At 35.8% G+C, this 21,689-nt stretch overlaps 6 protein-coding genes across 8 annotated transcripts in view; 3 read left to right on the forward strand and 3 right to left on the reverse strand.

Moving 5' to 3' along the window:
• Positions 1,911 to 3,006, forward strand: LOC104760656. Its single transcript, XM_010483615.1, has one exon. The coding sequence runs from the start codon at positions 2,008 to 2,010 to the stop codon at positions 2,731 to 2,733; it is 726 nt and encodes a 241-aa protein (XP_010481917.1). The 5' UTR covers positions 1,911 to 2,007; the 3' UTR covers positions 2,734 to 3,006.
• Positions 3,094 to 5,009, forward strand: LOC104760657 (probable ubiquitin-conjugating enzyme E2 18). The gene is made up of 6 exons (XM_010483616.2): positions 3,094 to 3,216; positions 3,299 to 3,402; positions 3,515 to 3,617; positions 3,829 to 3,892; positions 4,501 to 4,589; positions 4,695 to 5,009. The coding sequence occupies exons 1-6, from the start codon at positions 3,187 to 3,189 to the stop codon at positions 4,788 to 4,790; spliced, it is 486 nt and encodes a 161-aa protein (XP_010481918.1). The 5' UTR covers positions 3,094 to 3,186; the 3' UTR covers positions 4,791 to 5,009.
• On the reverse strand, positions 5,626 to 7,000 carry LOC104760658 (thioredoxin H3). The gene is made up of 3 exons (XM_010483617.2): positions 6,798 to 7,000; positions 6,109 to 6,231; positions 5,626 to 6,004 (listed from the first exon to the last, which is right to left on the reverse strand). The coding sequence occupies exons 1-3, from the start codon at positions 6,882 to 6,884 to the stop codon at positions 5,861 to 5,863; spliced, it is 354 nt and encodes a 117-aa protein (XP_010481919.1). The 5' UTR covers positions 6,885 to 7,000; the 3' UTR covers positions 5,626 to 5,860.
• LOC104760659 (COP9 signalosome complex subunit 4) lies at positions 9,338 to 12,778 on the forward strand. The gene is made up of 13 exons (XM_010483618.2): positions 9,338 to 9,576; positions 9,668 to 9,819; positions 10,079 to 10,182; positions 10,271 to 10,331; positions 10,783 to 10,875; positions 10,959 to 11,059; positions 11,275 to 11,383; positions 11,474 to 11,518; positions 11,742 to 11,810; positions 11,904 to 11,995; positions 12,068 to 12,170; positions 12,284 to 12,343; positions 12,434 to 12,778. The coding sequence occupies exons 1-13, from the start codon at positions 9,447 to 9,449 to the stop codon at positions 12,506 to 12,508; spliced, it is 1,194 nt and encodes a 397-aa protein (XP_010481920.1). The 5' UTR covers positions 9,338 to 9,446; the 3' UTR covers positions 12,509 to 12,778.
• On the reverse strand, positions 12,905 to 14,206 carry LOC104760660 (outer envelope pore protein 24B, chloroplastic). Its single transcript, XM_010483619.2, has 3 exons — positions 13,881 to 14,206; positions 13,338 to 13,694; positions 12,905 to 13,100 (listed from the first exon to the last, which is right to left on the reverse strand). The coding sequence occupies exons 1-3, from the start codon at positions 14,082 to 14,084 to the stop codon at positions 13,020 to 13,022; spliced, it is 642 nt and encodes a 213-aa protein (XP_010481921.1). The 5' UTR covers positions 14,085 to 14,206; the 3' UTR covers positions 12,905 to 13,019.
• Positions 17,716 to 21,689, reverse strand: part of LOC104760662 — a 9,118-nt gene continuing 5,144 nt past the window's right edge. The window contains exons 8-12 of one of the 3 annotated variants that reach the window (XM_019240365.1): positions 21,315 to 21,654; positions 19,067 to 20,651; positions 18,699 to 18,889; positions 18,560 to 18,619; positions 17,716 to 18,358 (exon numbers count right to left, since the gene is read on the reverse strand). In XM_019240365.1, coding sequence (XP_019095910.1) covers positions 17,988 to 18,358; positions 18,560 to 18,619; positions 18,699 to 18,889; positions 19,067 to 20,651; positions 21,315 to 21,654 — 2,547 coding nt within the window. In that variant the 3' untranslated portion in view covers positions 17,716 to 17,987. Of the gene's footprint in view, positions 18,359 to 18,559; positions 18,620 to 18,698; positions 18,890 to 19,066; positions 20,652 to 20,714; positions 21,655 to 21,689 lie in introns of all 3 variants that reach the window. The other 2 variants (XM_010483620.2, XM_019240366.1) reach the window with 2 other exon arrangements.

Below are 21,689 nucleotides of genomic sequence, written 5' to 3' on the forward strand. Positions count from 1 at the left end.
GCTGTGGGAGGGTGTTAGTTCTTTATCTTGCTTCGTAGTTTGCGTTTTCTATGGTTTAGATTTGTTGTTTTTGGTGTTGTTGCGGTTCTGTTGTCAAAGTCCCCTTTGAAGCATAGATCGACTGAAGAAGGGAAAGCCATCAACAATGAGATTTGGTTGTGGTAGAGACGGATCTGTTTGTTAACGGGTTAGTCTAGGTTTTGGCTCGGTTCTGGTGGTTCTCTGGTGGCTGGTGGTTTGAAGGAGTCGTTCCTGGTCTGGTATGTTATTTCTATCGTTTCTCTCTTCTTTGGATTGTGGGTTTCTCAACAAAGCTGTGTTGTTGGTATTAGTGTGGCCTCAACCGATGGTTTCAGGTTGCAAAGAGAAGGTTATGGTTTGGGTCTTCTCTCAAACTTGCCTTCTCTGTTGGTTGATACTCAATCCTTAGTTCTTCTGCTTTATTAGGTCTCCTGGCTAGTCTTTTTTTTGGGCTACATGCTAGGTTTCGTTCATTCTGCTTGTCAACCGGATGGTATTTTGTTGCTAGCCATCTACTAGCTCTCTTTGGCGGCTTTTTTGAGTTGTGGTTTTGGGTTTTAGGCATAGTAGTGGAATTGTCTTTCAACTGTTCTCTTGCGAGGAGGTCACCAATTTTGATTCTGTAGATGGTTAATGCTGGGTCAACGAGTGTAAGAGCTGTTAGTCCTCTTTGGCTTGTCTGAGGTTGAATCTCAAGGTTTCTTCTTTGTCCCTAGTTTGGCCCGCCTTCTTCTGACTGGTTTTGTGTGGCTAAATGGTTGTGGCTTTTGTTTCTCTGATGTCGTTCGAGCTTCCTTTATTTCTTGCTGGTGCTGATGATGGTTTGTCGACGGTGTGCTATTATGTTCAGTGGCGGATCCAGGACCTATTTTTACATGAGGCACAATATATAAATAACAATTATTTCATTAACAAAATTATCAAAAATGAGGCATTTTAGGGGCATCGAACCTTGAATCCTTGGTGTAACATGAGGCACCTTCTACCAACTAAGCTAGAAACATATTATTTGATTAAAAAATTTATTAAATTTATCTAATCTGTGTATGGCACGTGCCCTACTACCCTCTCAAGTAGATCCGCCCCTGATTATGTTTATGGCACTTCCGTATTGGTACTCTCCGGCGTTTACAGGTTCTATGGGAAAGCTTGTGTGTTTCTTTCTGGTTCACCAAGGCAGTTTTAGTTCTTTGGTTTTTGTTTATTCCTTAGTAACCTGTTATTTCCAGGTTGTTTAGTCTTTGTATATTTGTTTCTAGAAGTGTGTTACTTGCCGGCTTATGTCTGTGGAAGTGTGTAACTTGCGAGCTTATGCTCCTCTTGTTTGGGCTTAGTTTAGGTGATTTCTATGTTTTCACTTTTTTGTATTCAACAGATTGTAATCTGTTCAGTTATAATATAAAATCAGATGACAAAAAATAAAAAAGAAGTATCTAGTTTTTAAAAGTTCAACCAATCGTAAATAATACCGCATAATATAAATACTATAAAATATTAAATTAATCTAAAATGACATATAAACTTGAAAACATATGAAACAAAATAACTTCTAAAAAACATCATATATTTATGTAAACTATTTGCTCATAAAATACTATTTAAGTAATGTAGGTAACACAGACTTAGCATTTCCACCTATTTAATCTTAATCTCCAATAATTTTTGCTGAAGTTAATAACTTGACATGATTAGGATTCAATTAGCTAGGAAAACTTTTTCAAAAGAAAATTAACATGCCGAAATCATCTACGTCGTAAATCACCAAACAGCTGGGATTCATTGTATCCTACGCTTAAAATGATTAGAGATTTCATCTAATACACTAGTTTACTTGCAAATGATCTCAAACACAAAATATACAACTAAAAAACGTTTTCTTTGATTCCCTATGCAATGAAAAAGGTGAAGATCATTATGATTAGCGCGGAAATTTCCGAGTTTAACTTTTGACTTTTCTCTCCTTGATCATTTATTAATCATCTCTTCATGTCACTATATATACAACCACGTACAAAGTTCACCTTCACATCATCATCGTATATTCTAAAAATGGCGATGCTAACACCAGTCATAAAACTCGTGGTTTTTAGGCAAAGTCTTCGACCACATTCGGCTATTGCATTCCTCGTTGAGTTTCTTTGCTTTGTCTTAGAGTTACTCGACAAGGAAAAAGATCTAGCCAAAATATTCGGAATCGTATGCGCTTGCGACACGTTAATCTTCACTTTGCTCGACCTAATCCAAAACCTGATCGAAGAAGAAGTGAAAATAGGAAGATACGGCCGAATGTTTTGGCTTTACACAAAAGATGGGAGCCTCTATTGGCACACACTAAACGCATACCTACTCACGTTATGCATTGTCCACGTAATCGGTTCCGCGGTCTCGTACTTTTCTCATCGACATTATCTAGTCTTGCTTCCGCTTTTCTCCGCGGGGCTCGAACTCGTCCCACAAGAAGCCTATCGTGTTCTTGGACCAGATCAAGAGAGACAAGATCCTCCTATTAGACCTCTTCATAGCACATCAGATGGAAAAAATCAGATTCTTCACGACGATGTTCGGCTAAACCAAGAGTCACGAGGTTGCATTTCACCTCATCATGTTCCATTCGATGGTATTGAGGTACAACAAGGAATGGTTCTTCATGATGGTATTGAGCTAGAGCATGATCAAGTGATTGTTCATGTTGGGCCTAATGAAGGCCCATAAACTATCAAATGCTTGAATAAAAAAGCTGTAACGTTATATATATAGATGGAGACGTATGTTTTTAATGTAATGTACGACTTATGTACAGTGTACTTGCGATCGTACGACTTTCGTAAGCCATAGAAGAAGAATCTTTGTTACAAAACTATATGTTATATAGGAAAAAAAAAATAAATAAAAATCGACTCTTCAATGTGCGTGGAGTCAGTGAAAGATTTACGACACGTGTGAAGCATTAAGAGCCGTTGGATGAAAATGGTTATTTTTGTAATTTTGACTCCTTCACGTGTGCCCTTTCCTTACCCCGAAAAATTATTTTTTATTTTCCACTTTATGATTTTTTTTTAATATTCGAAAAAAAGAGAGTAAAGGGGAAAGATCCATAGAAAAGCCTAAGCAAACCTCTCTCTGTCGTCTTCGTCTCTTCTCTCTCTCTCTCTCTCTGTCTCCGCCATGACAAGCTCTTCATCTCCTTCACGCAAGGTTCTTCTTTAGATTCTCACTCTTATGTATTTGATTATCCCGATTTAGGTTTTCTGATTATTTTTTTGTTGGTTTTTCGTAGGCGTTAAGCAAGATCGCTTGTAATAGGTTACAGAAAGAGTTATCTGAGTGGCAAGTAAATCCACCGACTGGGTTTAAGCATAGAGTTACTGATAATCTTCAAAAGTAATTTTGATTTTTTTTTCAAATCTTTCATTTTCTGATTTATTTATTTATCTTTTTTTTTTTGAGATTTTCTGATTCGTTGTGTGTTTGTGTGATGTTAAAAAAAAAAAAGATGGATAATAGAGGTAACAGGAGCACCTGGTACGCTTTACGCTAATGAGACTTATAATCTTCAGGTTGAGTTTCCTCAACATTACCCTATGGAAGCTCCTCAGGCAAGTTTACATTGCATTTGTCTGGACTTTGTTGATTTTGGTTTAAGGGTTTTTCTACAAATTTGTTTAATTTTGGGCTTGATTGACTAAAACCAAGAGTGTTTTTGCATGTTTTTTTTTTTCAAATCAGATATATAGTTTGAGATAGTGATATTTTACTGTTTGGTTTTGTGTTTTGTTGTGATTTTGATGTGTTTTGGTGTTTGAGCAGGTGATCTTTGTTCCACCAGCACCGCTACATCCTCATATTTACAGCAATGGACATATTTGTTTAGGTAATGTTACTCAATTGTTTCTTTACTCTCTGCATGTGCTCTTGTTTTTTTTGGTCTCTTCTGAAATGCTAACTCAAGTTGTGTGTGTGTGTATCTCTCTTCTGCTGTGTGTGATTTTCCCAGAGGAAAAGTTTTTTGTCTTGATTAGTCTTATTCTATGATGAACATGTCAGTCAAAAAATAGTTTGCATACATAAAACGAATGATGCATACATGTTTTGGTTGCTCATGGATTGTAATGTGGTTTAAAGAGATGCAGTATCATCAAATACTATATCAACATTGTTAAATCAGTCAGTCTGATGCTCAAATTAGTGTTGCAAAACATGAAGTGAGGATGTGATTGTATTATAAAACACCGTATACTAGATTACTTAGCAAAATCAGAATCTTTGCCTATGAATTACTAGTGACATTGAACTTTTCTTTTGGTCGGTTAAGTTGTGCAGTCTTTTTTCCTCTTTGAATGAGCAGAAACAATATCCCTTGCACATTATATATGTTTTCATTTTCATTTTTTCTGTTTTTCCAAATCAAAAAGAACTTAAACAATATGTTACAATACAATATGCGGTCAATTTGACATTCTCTCTTACTCCGTTTTGCAGATATTCTGTATGACTCCTGGTCTCCAGCAATGACAGTGAGTTCAGTCTGCATCAGCATTCTCTCTATGCTATCGAGTTCACCTGAAAAGGTTTACACATTTAGAACTCTTCACACTTTGTATTATGAAAAACTGAACATTTTGACCCATTGACACAACTCTTATCTATGTGTAATTGTCTATATCTATTCTCAGCAACGTCCGGCTGATAATGATCGATACGTGAAGAACTGCAAGAACGGGAGATCTCCTAAAGAGACAAGGTGGTGGTTCCATGACGACAAGGTTTGATAATGATGACCTACGAGATGTCTCCTTTTATTTTACTAAAGAGGTTTATATAATTTCCCAAGACCGATAATACTAATTGAAATTCCTCATGGCCTCCACTATCTCTTTTTTTTTGTACGGATTATTATGTATAAATGACATCTGAAATGTTTCAGTGTCTGAATTAACACCTTGTGCTTTTCTCCTCTCTGAGGTAACCGAGATTTTAGGCAAAAAAAATTGTATTCTGGCGATGCCAACTTAAGTTGGTGCAGGAGACGGATTTTAACTCGTTTGATGGCCAAATTTTTCACCTTTGAAAATGTTTCAAGTTTCCAACTCATTTCTTTTTCTGGCATGAACCCATTTCAATACATTTGCTGTATCAATCAAACAAATAAAGAATTGAATACTAAGTAAGAAGAAACCCATTTCAATAACCCCTAGAAAGAAGAAAGAATACATTCTATTGAGCTTTCCATGGTAAGTAAGATGAAACTCTGAAAATGTTATCAAAGCTCCCGGAAGGCAATTACAAAAGCTGGCCAAACATCCGGATCTGTTGTGACAATAGAATCCTACACAAAGGAACATTATTAGGTTCTCTTTTGGTGAGACTAGACATGGTCACGTTCCCGGGTCCAAAACAAGTTGTGTTTTGTTTTCGGTTGTACCCCACCCTGGTATGGTAGAGTCACAGCTGGTAGGTACACTATTTTGTACAGACCCACCAATAGAAAAAGAAGTTGGATTATGTTGACCTGGGAAGAACAGTTGGGGCCCAAACCACGCCTCATCTTTAAGGTGATCCAAGGCTTGCATAAACATATCATGATTAAGACTGCTAAATTAAATGAGTTGTAGAAAAGTCTGATTAAATGAAAACGATGGAAACCGAGAACTGAACTCTAACATAGCAACACAATCTCAAGAGTAAAAGATAACATGAACGAACAATTAGCAAAGCTGCTAGTTATCAAGTTTGCAACACTTATTCACCACACAAAGAGCACAATTAAGGTCAAACACTCTGGTGAACTTATTAAACACCAAACATATCAGCAGAATAGGTAGAGAGAGAAAAAAGCGAATCAAGCAGCAGCAACGGCCGTGTGCTTTTCGAGCTTGGCAAGGATCTCTTCTTTCGCAGCTCCAACCACTGTATCAACGACCACTCCTTCTTTCATGAAGATAAACGTCGGCATTGCCTGAACGTCAAAATCCTTAGCAACAGTCTGCACGAAACACCAAAAAGCAAGTTAAAGAGACCAGAGGTTAGTAGTAATACAAAGCTCGGATATTTGACTGTTATTGTAAGATTGATGATTGGGAAACTCACGTTCAATTCGTCAACATCGACCTTGAAGAACACAACGTTAAGGTGCTTCTTGGCCAACTCGGCAAAGATGGGTGCAATGAAACGGCAAGGTGGGCACCATGTTGCAGTGAAGTCAATCACAATCTACGTCAATAATCCCACAAAAACCAAGATTTAGAACAAAAACGAAGCTAAAAAATCATTGGTGAATACAAACAAACACAGGTTGATATAATATAAACAAATGTGTTCTTTTCACAGAATTTGCGATTTCCTATTGAAACTGGTACCATTTCCATCTACTTAATTAAGTTTCTAGACTTCCAATGGAAGTAAATCGACAGAAAATACAAACATATATATACAAAACGGGTTAAGGTAACTAAATCGAACTGAGTTTGCATAGTTGAGAGCTTCACACAACATATCATCATTATCTATGGAACTTGTTAGGGTTTCTTATTTTCTGAGATCTTCAGTTCTTAAACATCCAATCGAACTATTAGGATTCATAAATTTCAGAATACGGAACTCATAAAATTCGATTCTGGAGGTTAAATTCAAACCCAAAACCACAAGTCGAATCGAAAAGCCCCAAAAATCAAGAAACGTAACAGATCAAAACTGAAACATTACAAAGAAACCCTAAATCCTGAATCTCAAAAACACGAGATCGGATCCGAGAAGAAGTGGATCGGAGAGGAAGGTACCAGTTTCTTGGATTCGGAGGCGGTCTTAAGCTTCTCGTTCCATTCCTCGACGTTGTGGCAAGCGATCACTTCTCCTTCTGCGGCCATTTTTTTTTTTATTTTTAGTTTTGCTTCTTCGGTGTGTTTATGAGATTTGGACTTGGTGAGTGTTGTGCGTTTTTTCTTCTTCCGTCTCAGCAGTGTCGGTTCTTATAGAGAGGAAGGAGGAGGCGGAGAGAATCTTACTACCATTTCCATTTATGCCTTTTTTTATTTATTATTATTATTATTATTAGTTTTAAATTGGAATAATAATAATAATAATATAAAAATGGACCAAAAAGACCACGCGGTGGAATTGGATGCGGGGATTGAGAGATCTAACGGTTGACATTGAAGAATACAGATCGGATGCTGCCTCTAGAGACGCGTGTAATGTACGCACATTGGGAAAAAATAGACGAATTTTGTGAGACTTGTCGTGGGTATATTATTAGTTTTTTGCCTTTTTGGTTTGTACAATGAATATGATTGGTAGTTTTCTTATTTTATTTGAGAAATAAAATAAGAAACGAATCTCTATGTTCTACACACAAAAAAAATTATATGATTGTTACTATTTTATAAATATTAAATTATTTTATTATAGTAAATAAGTTATATAAAACTTATATGATTGTTATCTTTTTAGCTCATATTCGTTAAGATATAGTGCGCATAGAGACCACTACAAAAAATGCGGCACTTAACGTCATTTTTTTTCATGGGTTAGCGTCACTATAAAACTAACTGTAAAAACAAAACGTCATTTAGTAAACCAACGTATCGTGGACTGTCGTTAGTTTTTCTTTTGTTTTGCTAATTAATCAAGCTGGATAGTATAAGGTGGAGATTCAGCATATGATGAAGACGTTGGCTGTTATAACGTGAAGGAAAAAGAGGGAAATGAAGAAGAAGAAGAAGATGATGATACATCTGAGGAGAATTTAGACGACGCCGCATTATCTGGCGATGAAGGTGGACAAGGATGGTGTTTTTGCGACTTCACATTGAGCAACCATCGTTTTTGCTGAAAATCTCGTTCACTCAAATCTTTCTGAAACACATTTTTATTTTCTTCTCTTCCTCCACCAAAGCCATCTCCGCCTAGTGAAAGATGCAATTTTAATTATAGGTTAGTAACAATGAATTTCACTAATGTGCTTACTTAATTTTGAAATCATGCAAATACTTCAAAACCGTTTTTGTTGCTTGAAGGATGGGGGTGAAAAAGAAGATATATGAGTATCATTTACGAGTTAATATTAAATTTTAGATGGTTTCATTTTCGTTTTAGTTCGTAAAGATTGAATTTTATATGATAAGATTGAATCTTCCCATGGAGAATTGTTAGCTTAAGATTTGATCATGTTGACGGAACATAATTTATTTATTTTGACTATCTTATTTTTCACCATATACAATAGTTAGTGACATGATTTTTGTATACAAGAACAAGGGGAAAAAAAAAATTTTAGCTAACAAAAGAAAAAAGAAAAAAAAGCTTGGACGATTGGAGAAGGGAGGAACCTTGTGTGGCTATTGCATCATGCATGTTTATATAATGAATGGATCTTGTAGTGCCAAACAAGAGAGATTCAGTGGAAGATGAACAAGCCAAATGAAGAGAATAATGTGGAGTTGTTACAAATCAAGGTAAAACTCTCACAAGACATATTAAAAAGACATCCGAAGATAAAACACCCAGAGCATAAGAAAATCATCCTATGACAATTTTTCCAAGCTACCAGAAATTAGATTATTATCATGAGATCTATCTATACTACGACAATTTGTTTTCTGTGAATGAGATGTTTACCGTTCAAAAAGTTTCGCACAACATAGAATTGAGCCTTTTTTTTTCTTTCCCAAAAACATAATTTCGTTGAAGTTTACAATTATCACAACACTTTTAGATAGATGTTCTCGAATTAGATCACCATAAACTCCACCTAAGATAAAATATATTTTCCCTTCATTTAATTTTTGCTTGTATAAAGAGTGGTGATCTTTTACTTCAAACAATGATCTTTTCATACGTTTTCTATTATAAATTGTTCTCTAAACTCTCAAACACTATAAATAATCTATTTTTGACATGGTTTGCTAGTGTCACGATAATTGTCATCTCTCCTTCTTCTTACCTTTTTTTTTTTTTCTGACTGAGAGGATTAAAATGTCGTCGTAAAATACATCCTCATCAATCATCATGTTTTTTCAAACCTTGAGATGTTTTTATTGTTTGTGTAGAAACTTGCCCTCACTAACGAATAATAACTTACAAAAATTGTAATTTGTTAAAAAATTTTGATCTACCGTAATTTTGGTTAATTTTACCATCACAATTTCACAATTCTATTATTTATTTTTGTTTATTTTTTTGACAGCCAATTCTAGTAATTATTAACTACCAAAAATTCTAGTATTTTTATGCTTTAATACTATTTTTTTTTTTACTAAATGCCTTGTGTGAGTTGTGATTTTATTTTATTTTCCTCATATAAAACCAGAAACGAGAGACCCAAAAAAAAAAAGAAAAAAAAAAAAGCGAGAGAAACAAATCAAACCCTTTCAAGGTTTCTTAGGGTTTTCAATCGAAGCGGGAGAGAAGAAATTGCCGAAAGCGAAGCCATGGATGAAGCTCTGACGAACGCTTCTGCAATCGGTGACCAACGCCAGAAGATCGAACAGTACAAACTCATCCTCTCCTCTGTTCTTTCATCTAACGATCTTCTCCAAGCCCAACGATTCATCGACCACAGTAATAGTTTCTCTCATCTTCCTCATCTATGTTAGAAACTCTAGTTCGATTTTGATTTATGTTTCGTGACAATTTGGTAAAAATTTTCCAGTTCTTTCCGATGATGTCCCGTTGGTGGTTTCGAGGCAGCTTTTGCAATCCTTTGCACAAGAGCTTGGGAGATTAGAACCAGAGACGCAGAAGGAGATTGCTCAGTTTACACTTACTCAGATTCAGCCCAGAGTTGTTTCCTTTGAGGAACAGGTTTGTTTACTCTTTCTTGTGCATCCGTAGCAGTCGTGTACTTTTCTAAACCCTAATTAGTCTAAGTCGAGAAGTATGTAGAGAGAGACGTTTGCTATTGTATTGGTATGGTGTTTGGAATCTACAGTGAAAGTTACTTTGAGATGTTTGTTTTTTACTAAGGATGCTATTGTTTTGGGATAACGGAGACAATGTACATTGTGTTGTTTTACAATCTTTGTATGTTAAGAGAGGAAACTGTTTTTGGGTGTATTTGCAGGCACTTGTTATTAGAGAAAAACTTGCGGGTTTGTATGAATCAGAGCAGGAATGGACTAAAGCAGCGCAGATGTTGAGTGGCATTGATCTGGACTCTGGAATGAGGTGTGTTGCAGTGAGCTGAATTTTCTTTAATTTCCTCTTTATGTTCTTTTTTGTTACTTAATTTTGGATTTGTGGTATTCTGTATTAGGGCCGTTGATGAAAACTTCAAGCTCTCAAAGTGTATCCAAATTGCTCGTTTGTATCTCGAGGTTTGTCTTTCCCTTCCATGTACATATGCAAGATAGATTGTCTCCTTTTCCTTAATTTGTAGGCATGTAAATCTGTTATCTCTAGTTATGAGATGGACTTTCGCATCGTAGTAATGGTTTATAGCTAATTGGTCTTGTTTCCTTATGTGGCTGCACTTCTTTACAGTTACAGAAGTTAGATCTTAAAAGCTCAAAAGAAACCATTTGTTGATTCAGACTTCAAATGTTTGGACATTTTTCTAGAGATATTTTATTCAAACTTAACTAGTCTCTTGAACAGATCTAAGCATGAAACTAGGAGTCTCGACTGTGTAAATGACTTTATTCTTCTTCACAATATGACTTGTTTATTTGCTTCTAAAGAGTAAATTGAGGCTACCAGGGTTGTATATATACATTAGTTAGATTTTTTTTTGTTCTCAAATACATTGGTGTTTTGAATATTTTGCAGGATGATGATGCTGTAAATGCAGAGGCTTTCATAAATAAAGCTTCTTTCTTAGTGAGCAGTAGTCAGAATGAAGTTTTGAATTTGCAGTACAAGGTTGGACCTCCTTAAACTAAGAATTTATTTGCTGGGTGATTAAGGAGCACTCCTTTTCAAGATTTAATATATTTCTGTTTCAGGTCTGCTATGCTAGAATTTTGGACATGAAAAGAAAGTTTCTTGAGGCTGCACTTCGGTATTACGGCATCTCCCAGATAGAGCAACGCCAAATAGGGGATGAGTAAATGAACCGACTTTATCTTTCTGCTACATCTTTTCCTTTTCAAATTTCTCCTCTGTTGGTTTCCAGTTCGAATGGATATAACGGTTAATCAATCGTGTATCCTTCTTTGGACACTTTCGCAGTGTGATTGAATTGTCCTCCTCTTTTCTCTCTCCAATACGTTTATATCTCGTTATTCTAATACGGTTCTAAGGTTTTTATAATATTTTCAGAGAGATTGATGAGAATGCTTTAGAGCAGGCCCTATCCGCTGCTGTCACATGTACCATATTAGCTGGAGCTGGTCCTCAGCGATCTCGTGTTCTTGCAACTTTATATAAAGTAATTCCCTTTGGATTATTAATAGAATGTTATTTCTTGCTTGCTTATTTATCGTTTTCTATATCTTTCTCAATATCTTTTTATTAACAGGATGAGCGTTGCTCCAAGCTGAAGATTTATCCTATCCTGCAGAAGGTTCTATCTCTTATTACATACAAATCTTGTTTCCTCCAGTAGACAGACATACATTGCATGCATGTGGATATAGTATTGCTTGAACTCACGTATTACTCCTGCTTAAGCCAGTGTGATGTTTATTAGATTTGATTCATAAACAAATAAAAAAAAATCATGATAGCGTATAGAAGCTTGGTCAGAATTGCATGCTAACTTTATTATTTTTTATGTAACTTTCCAGGTGTATCTGGAAAGGATTTTAAGGAGACCAGAGATTGATGCTTTTTCAGAAGAACTAAGGCCACATCAGGTATGGACTGTTATTAAGATTTAGATGTAGTTTTTGGATATCATCGGTCTTGGTAGGTTCATAACAGGATTATACGTTGTTGATATTCAACAGAAAGCGTCTTTGCCTGACAAATCCACTGTTCTTGAACGTGCTATGATTGAGCATAACCTTCTAAGTGCAAGCAAACTCTACACAAACATAAGGTATGAGATGTAGAATTTATCTTGTTTGTGTTTCTGAGACTTGTTTGTTTTTCTAAACTATTTGTACCTTAGGTTTGATGAACTGGGAACTCTGCTGGGGATTGATCCAAGAAAGGCGGAGAAGATAGCAGCTAATATGATTGGTCAAGACAGAATGAGAGGTTCCATAGATCAGGTATAAGCAATCAAAATTACTGTCGGTTGAGCTTTGTAAGCAAAGCCCTGAAGAGAAATCTTGTTATTGTTGATTATTAAGGTGGTGTCTAAATATGTTATGTTACTGTCCAGGAGGAGGCTGTGATACATTTTGAGGATGACATTGAGGAACTACAACAATGGGATCAACAGGTTCTCTCCCCCTTCCCTCTCTTTAGAGCAGCTATATATGTCTGTTTGTTTTATTGGTGTGGAATATAATGAAAAGTGGAATTTGTGCAGATATCGGGATTATGCCAAGCTCTCAATGATATTCTGGATGGCATGGCAAAGAAAGGCCTGCCTGTTCCTGTCTGATTGATTCCAAGCAGTGAGACCGTCTCGTGATGATTAATTTGTATTAGTCGAGCCCAACAGATCGAGTCTCATACCTAAGTTTTTGCCAAATTGCTATGTTTTCTGGACAGTTATTTCACCTCATTTGCTTTCTTGCAAATTCATTTCTATGCCTTTAGGTTAATTGATACAGAGGAAAAGAATGAGCATTGAAAGACGCTTTTAAGAAAGAAAGTTAAAAAGGAGGTTGTTCAGGGTACATTATTACCTCAGAACAAATTATTTTATGCATATATGAAGCTTTTTGGTGCAAGAGAATGATGAAAATAGTATTTACTTTTAACATATTGGTCCATTTAGTTGTTAAATCTTCTAGATGTTTACTTGCTTGAAGATTAATTCGTGAACCAACAAAACTATTGCAAATTTTTAGAAATCATTATAAAGATAATGGACGAAGAAGAACTGCTAGTAATTATAATGAGCATAACAATGTGAAGTGAAACTCGGGTAAGTGTGTGAAAAAAGGAGACTACATTTCGAGGTTCCATGTAGTTTCTGCAGTCAATTTCGGGTTTTTCACTTCGTCCGCCAGATTCACAGATGCACATACCTGTCGAAACAAGAAGAAAAATCCATAAAGCTTAACTAGATAGTTGTTGCTTGGAAGAAAGCAAAAAACTCAATGTCTAAATATGATATGCCAATACACAAAAGAATGTAATCGTTAATTATGATGAACATAAACCTTATTTTACATGCCAAACAATCTAATCGTTTGTTTATAAGGTTATAAGTCACTGATATCACCATTTAACTTTAAAGAACAAAGATAGCTAACAATATATACCTTGAATCCACTTGTTTTGGTGTTCTTCGACCATTCCATACCAAGCAACTTACTAGACGTCTGATAAGTTGCCTTGACAGTGTCACCACTGTAAAACCTCCGAGAAACCGCGAAATCCCATGTATTTTTCGCCAAGTCATAGCACGGCTCAAAGGTAGCTAACCCATCATGAGCATAAGAATACTTAAGCTTACAGTTGTTAGTGCCAACCATGTAGTTAGCAGAGAGTTTGTTTGCAGAATCAATCAAAAGACTCCCATCGAGAATTGTTCTGTTATCTGCTCTGCTATGAATGTAAGTCAAATTCAAAGGCTTCTCAGCAATCCTTACTGTGTTCATGAACTGAAACCTAACATCCTGTTAACCCCAAAACACACACAGACCAAATCAGATTACACCAAACCCTAAACCCTAAAACTCTTAGTTCTACTGCAATTGTTTTGATTGTGTATCAATTCTTCAGAAATTAAACTGATTTGAAGCAATCAATTGAAAAATAAAGGAACTTTGACTTAATTGAAAGGGGAGAAGCAAGGATTTGACCTTCTTAGGGACGTTGTACTCGACGATGAAGGAACCAGGCTTTTCGACGGCGAGAGAGAGGCCGTTCAAAGTAGGGCCGGCGACGAGGGTAGCATCGGTCATAGTTGCACGTAGTTTAATATCGCCGGCGTTAAAGGCGATTGAACCGATTCCACTGGTCTTGTCAGCATCGTACTTGCCTTTGAGAGAAGCCTTCATCGCCATTTTCGCAGAGCAGAGGTTTGGTGAGAGAGAGAGCGGCGAAAGAGGAGGAGACGATAAAAAAAGAAAAAAGAAACTAAGGCACGGTGTTTTTTCTTCTCCGCTCGCGTGTTCCTCGTTCGCACGTGCGAATTAGCCTCTTTGGGGCTTTAAAACCTTGCTTTGGTAGAGGAGGTGTTAAGAAAACATACATGATAAATATATAAATTTCAAACATTTGAGTTTTTTTTTATAAATCAAACTGTTGAGGTACGTCAAGATCCCTCTAGTTTTGAAAGATTGATGTATTTTTCAAATTCCAATGCTTTACATGATTTTTTGGGATACACTCTTTTATATAATCTTTACTCTTTAATTATGATAGTTGATCAATACATACATGGTTTTCAAAATCATTAAATTTTTTTAATGAATCTAATAGACTCTTTGTAATTATGTCATTTTGACATATATTTCATAAAAATTAAAAAACATTAAAATATAATACATATAATCCTTTATTTAATAAGTAATTAATGGGTTAATTTAGTTATAGGTTAAGGATAACATTATGAAATCTAATATAAAAGATACATAAAAATATAAAATAATGCACTAGAAATGTAAAATGATATTTTTGTGAAACAAAAATAAAATTAATGACATCTTATTATATAAACATTGGTTCTCAAAGTTAGTAACTCACCGGATCGTGATACGTGTTAGTTTTAACGATCAAATATCAAAGTTTAAAATTCACCCGATCGTGACACGTGTCAATTTTAACGATAAGAAATCACAGTTTTAAAGCTTGATAAAAGAAAGCGTAAGATAATTGTAATCTTATTATATTAAAAAAAACAACTAAGATAAATATACTATGTGTCATCCATATCAAAGTTTCACTGTTACAAAAGATTTTCAACCACTATATGGTAAAACAAAATATACTATATGCCATCCATATTTCACAAAAAAAAATATATAAACTTTATGTCTCTATGGTTAGCCAATTTCGGACACTGAGTGGTGCAACAAGATTTGTGAAGGCACATGCGAAGAAAATGAAGAAAATGAAAATCATGAAAAATCTGATGGGCAGTCTTGGGAAAAAAGCTTGAATTGAAGTTTGAACTATTTTTTTTATTATACTAAAAATCTTACTATATAAAATAGAGTTTTCAAATTAGTCATTAACATGATTATGATACGTGTCAAGATCACTGATGGGATATTGACACGTGTCAAAAAATATTATTTTTCAAAATAGATAATTAAGAAAATAACATCAAATCTAAATAAAATTTACATATTTATATCTTAAAAAAAATTCTAAATCAAAAAAGAAAATTAACAAAACTAATATATTTTCCATTGTAAGTTACTTATATTATATGTGTTTTCTCAAAACAGAAATAAATGTATGAAGATAAATACAAATATTTTCTAACTTAAATTATTTATATTTACTTTAGAAAATAAAATTTCTTTATATATTTTCAAAAAATTGTTTAAGGATTTATTTTATCCAACAATTTTTAAACCCGCACATCGTGCGGGCCTTTATCTAGTTCTTTATAAAACAAAGCGAGTAGTATTTTAGAGTTAAATAAACGTTTTTTTTAACATTGACACATGTTGTATGATAATTACATTTTGACTGTCCCTTAGATTAAAACTCCTAACTTTTTTTTTGATGATATTACAAATTATACGCATTCTCTTTTAGTTAGAGTGATCAAATTCAAATACAGATTTGGCGAGAAGTCAACCAAAGTGAGTACCAGTGGTCCAATTGATTTTCTCAAGGAGAGAATTACCTTTCTAAAAAAATTATGAGTCATTTTCAAAAGACCTGCGACCAGTCAATCATGCTATCCTTACCTTACAACCAATCGACCATCCTAACGTTTCAAAGCTAGACAATAAATATAAAATAAAGAATTCAAATCTAAAAATTAATTTAATGTACTATAATTGTGTAAAACAAAGCAAAAATAAAAATGTTAAAAAAATGATATAGATAATTCATAAGAGTATTTCTAACACATTTTCAAAATTTTTAATCATACATATATATATATATATAGTAATGCAGGACAAACAATTTGATTGTGCGGTACGGTTTAACTGAGGTACGTGCGGGATAAACATATTTGCGAGACAAGTGCGGTTACTCCAAAATAAGCGGTATAAAATAATATTTGATTGGTGAAACAATTTGCGGTACAGATTTCATATTATTTTATTAATAACTAGTATAATTATATATTTTCATTTTTTGTATTAATAACTAAACAAAATTTAATTTCTAAATTTTAAATACCAAAATTTATTTATAAATAAAAATCTTAAACGAAAAATAATTTAAAACAGGAGTAGTAAATAAGTATTTAATAATTAATGTAGCTCTAAATTATTTTTTATTGGTAGAATTCAGTTCTAAATTCTTGTAAGTCTTTTTGTTAATAAAGAAAAATTTGATATACTTATAAATTAAAAATATCTTAACTGATCTAAAATAAAAATAAAAACCATAAATTATAGAATACATTTAGCATAGATTCATCATTAAAATATGTGTTGAATATTTAACTTTCTTTTGCCAATCAAAATTAAAAAAAAAAAAAAATATGTTGACACTGCCGAATTTGACATAAACCGCTGGGTAATAGATAGAGAACCAAAAATGTGCGGCCCATGAGTAAACTATGCTTCTACAAAACCGCAAACAGCTTATTTATTTTTATTTTTTCTTACAAAAACGCAAATGACATCATATTTTGTGATTGGTGAACAAAATACTTTTCAGTAAAATGAACTTTGAAATCTGCAAATTTTGTGTCACCTAAGTCTCAGATTACTAAGATATTCATTGTTGCAACTTTGACGTGTGTCTTTGTTCCTGTTTTGTTAAACTCACAGGTATGCTTTTTACTGATAATCATTATGGATGTACTTGTCTTGTCAAAATCACTCATAAGTATGTATTGAATATTGTCGTTGTTTTCTTTGGAAATGAAACCATCTATGTTCTTTGTTGCAACTTGCAAAGTTCTCGTCAAAGAAGGAAAAGTGCACTTATTATTGCTGACAGACCAGTTTAATTGTCCATCAAGCACAATATTTGAAGAAGAGAGGTGGCGTATTGAATTATTGTGTCCCAAACTCTAAAATTACTTAAAACATGTACTGCTTATACTACTTTGACCGAATAAATTGATATATGTTTCTATTTTCTTTCCATATATATATTTATATGTTTTTTAAAAATAATGCAATATGAACCAAAGGGAATTTCTCTGATGAATAACTTTAGTTTGAATATATATATATATATATATATTTTTTGTATATAATATAAACTTTCCCATTAATATTCGAAGAATATCTTAAAGTTGGCATATAAAGAGTAACCAATAATATTATTCTAGAATGAAATTAAATTCTATATATATTTTGATTTTTCAGAATAATATGTTTTTGTATATTACTCAAAAAGTTTTCAACTTTTTCTTCTTCTAAGAATTGAAAGAACCTTATCTTTTAGGAAGGTTTACGACTTTCTTTTGTCACAATGGTTGGCTTCAGTCCTCTGTAGTTGTAAAAATTTGTGATGACTATAAATAAAACTTGAACTCTTGTGAAAAAAAAAAAGAAAAAGAATATTTGGGTGAACAAAAAGGTGTGTCTAATACGTTAAACAACAAACAAAATCCAACATCTCTTTTGGGTTGCGACTAAAAAGGGAAGAGGAACATGAAAAAACCTCATCTCGCTGAAAGTGGTCTAACAAAACTTCCTAGAGAGATAAAACAAGTTCCATCCCATATAAAATTAAAGAGACCAAGATTTGTCCTAAAAAACCAAATGTACAATGAAAACTGAAGCCCAAAAGTGTATAAACATCTCTCCAACTTCCTCCTCTTAATCATCAATTGTCTGAATCTCTCCCATCATGATCCTGTTACTAACCACATTAAATCCCAGAACTGATGCGCTCAAGCTTACCTTCTTCCCTTTCTTTGCCTTTTTCTTTCCTCCAACTTTTGAGAAGCCGTCATTTGCAGCACTAGTGTTATTATAATAATAGTCATCTCCTGTGTTGTTCGGGGTCCCGACTCCCGAGCCTTTTGTTTGAAATGCAATCTCAACTACTTCTGAAGGTAACAGGTCTTTGTAGTTGAGAAATTTGTCGATGAACTTGTGGTCCGGATCACGCGACCCCAGGTTTTCTGTCAGAAGAGTTTCAGCTTCTGATCGGGATAGCTTCAGACAAAATTCCAAGACACTTGTATCTGGCAAAAGAGATACACACGACATTAAAAACAGAATAGATGTTTGATCTAAGGAAAGAGAGGATGTTCCCGTATATGTTCTTCAATCAGTCCCAACAAAAGGTTACAAGACAGTTTGCCTAGGGCAGGCTCACCTAGAACTCGCAGAAAATGAGAGACCAAATACAAATTGAAGACTACAATGTAATATGAACTTTTTACCTTCTGAACCAAGAAGTCTGAGACATTCGCCTTTGCACCAATCTCTGAAGCCATCCGCCTCTGGAAAACCACAGATCCACATAAGAAAAACAAGCCAAGAGTTTCAGACACACAAAGTGATTGTCAGTAAAAAGCATACCTGTGAGTTTTGTCACTGCCTCCTTTTTCCCTTTTTGTGACGCCTGAGTGACAACAGGTGAAGACAAAACCCGATCTGCAGATCCAGTTGAAACTGATTTCTGTCGATTCAGTGAAGTTCCCGCATTGACTTTTCCAGTAGTGTTTTTGGTTCCCCAACTGCTTTGACTTGTAAGATGAGGAAAGTCTCCCCTGCTCGCAAAGAACTCTCAGTTAGTCTTATATCTTCAACACATATAAGATGTAATAAAATGCAAACTCATATAGCATGTAGAAAGTATAAGGGAAAGCTGCTCCTTCAATATATTTAGTAATACAGCATCACATATGACAACTTGAGAATTCAAGGAACAAGAAATGGGTTCGTACTGTTTTGATTCCTGGGTTGATTGCTCAACTGGACCCCAGAAAAGGTCATCATCTCCTTTGGATTTTGACTGAGAGGAAGATTGAGAAATAGCCTGCGAAGGGGAAGATGCAGAACGTGACCAGGAAGCACCGCCCTGATGAGCCTGTGATGGAGTAGATTTCTGGGTGATAGGTACTGGACTAGGGGGTGGATGAGACGAGGTCGTCATCTTCTCCTGCTCCCTCACGATATCCCTAAGCGAGCTAGGTTTTGTGGATTTTTTCGGACCAGTAGACCATGCAGCAGCCGGTGGAGGATTGTTTACAGTCTCTCCTTTCCAGAGAACAAAATCTCCCAGAGAAGGCCCAGAAGGAATAGCAGGCAAAACTTCCTTCTCCTGCTGCTGTACAACACGAGAACTTTTTCCCTTCTCAACCGAGTTTGTTTGGAGGGATGTATCTACAGTAGGAACATGTGCAGCAATTTTTGCCCCAGAATTCTTAGCTCTCGCAGATTTCTTGCGGCTCTTTTTCGTTTCCTTAGCCTCAATAAAGTTGTCATCGTCTAAAGACTCTGTATTAGTGGTTGTGACTTTCATAAATGCATCATTGTCAGAATTGATTTCCTTTACTTCCCTCTCTTTGTCACTGGATTTGGCATAAACATCATCAGCCAGCAAGTCATGCAAGTGGCTTTTCTTAGCCTTAAGAGCAGCGACACTTTCAGGCTTTACAACACCGGTTTGAGTATTAGCTGACTCTGCATGAGTCTCTCTTAGTATGTTAGGATCTGAATGGGCAACAATCCCAGCCCAAGGAGCAGCCGAACCCACTGAACTCACAGTTGTAGAAATTTTTGGAGCTAAAGCTTCTGCTTGTGCTTCCCTCTGTTCTTCCATTTGAATTTCTAGCAATGACTTCGGTTTAAAGCCAGGAGCAGGCTTCCAAGCTCGCGCTGGTTGTGTTCGTGTGTTTTGAATTGAAGACTCTTCTCCCCTGACTGAACCTGCTTCGGAACTCATTTGGGAGGTGTTAGAAGCTGTGACAGTGGAGCTCTTAATGAGGTGAGTGTCACTGTCTATCGAAGTGTCAACCGTCTTTCTAGCTTTTCCCTTTATCTCAGAATCATCAGCACTTCCTGGTTCAGGTTGCTTCGCCTCCTGCAGAGGAGCTCTAGACGTTATCTTAGCCAGGTCAGCAGACTGCTTAGCCCGCTGCTTCCTGGACTTCTTCTCAGAAGTCTTCCGTCCTCCAGAAACTTCATTGTTTTTAACTTCAGTTGCAGGAATCTCCACAGATAACTCACTACTGGTCTCTCCCTGTCCAGCACACACGTCCTTAGCCTGCTCCTCCAGCAACTTACTATCACATGTTTCGGGAGCTGTTACAGTAGCAGTGGAGCTTTCGTTGGTTGCACAGCTCACAGGTTCATCCATATTATGTGTAGCATGATAGCCATGTGGGAAGACAGGCTTTTCAGAAGACATGCTGTTCATGTAATCTGCAGAAACCGTTCTTTCATATTCTGATTTTGAATCATTTTTATGGGTATCATCAATTTGATCAGCAAGAGCCATCCCCTCGTTCATCCTAGGGTCAACATTACCAAACAGCTGGTGTTGCAGGTGCCGAGAGGAGGTTNTTGAAGACTCTTCTCCCCTGACTGAACCTGCTTCGGAACTCATTTGGGAGGTGTTAGAAGCTGTGACAGTGGAGCTCTTAATGAGGTGAGTGTCACTGTCTATCGAAGTGTCAACCGTCTTTCTAGCTTTTCCCTTTATCTCAGAATCATCAGCACTTCCTGGTTCAGGTTGCTTCGCCTCCTGCAGAGGAGCTCTAGACGTTATCTTAGCCAGGTCAGCAGACTGCTTAGCCCGCTGCTTCCTGGACTTCTTCTCAGAAGTCTTCCGTCCTCCAGAAACTTCATTGTTTTTAACTTCAGTTGCAGGAATCTCCACAGATAACTCACTACTGGTCTCTCCCTGTCCAGCACACACGTCCTTAGCCTGCTCCTCCAGCAACTTACTATCACATGTTTCGGGAGCTGTTACAGTAGCAGTGGAGCTTTCGTTGGTTGCACAGCTCACAGGTTCATCCATATTATGTGTAGCATGATAGCCATGTGGGAAGACAGGCTTTTCAGAAGACATGCTGTTCATGTAATCTGCAGAAACCGTTCTTTCATATTCTGATTTTGAATCATTTTTATGGGTATCATCAATTTGATCAGCAAGAGCCATCCCCTCGTTCATCCTAGGGTCAACATTACCAAACAGCTGGTGTTGCAGGTGCCGAGAGGAGGTTTCGAACGAAGCAACATTCTGATTACTTGCATGAGTTACCGGGAGCAAATCAGCTAAGTTGGCACCTCTCTCCTCATGGGAAACAGGAACCTGCATCTGTTGATTGACCTGTGACATATCTTTTGATGGTTGCAGCCTAAGTGCATCAAAAGATGCCTGCAACTGCCCATAAGATGGCTCTCCAAACCTTTGCTGAGAACGTTGTTGATCTGCCAGAACCTGGGAAAACAGCTGCTGTTGCTGTCGTAACAACTGCTGCTGCTCTTCCTGTTTCTGTTGGTGTTTAAGCAAGAGCATCTTTTCCACCAATAGACGCTGATGTTGGGCAGAAAGTGGTGTCT

This window comes from Camelina sativa, chromosome 18, assembly GCF_000633955.1.
Source record: "Camelina sativa cultivar DH55 chromosome 18, Cs, whole genome shotgun sequence".
Lineage (NCBI taxonomy): Eukaryota > Viridiplantae > Streptophyta > Magnoliopsida > Brassicales > Brassicaceae > Camelina > Camelina sativa.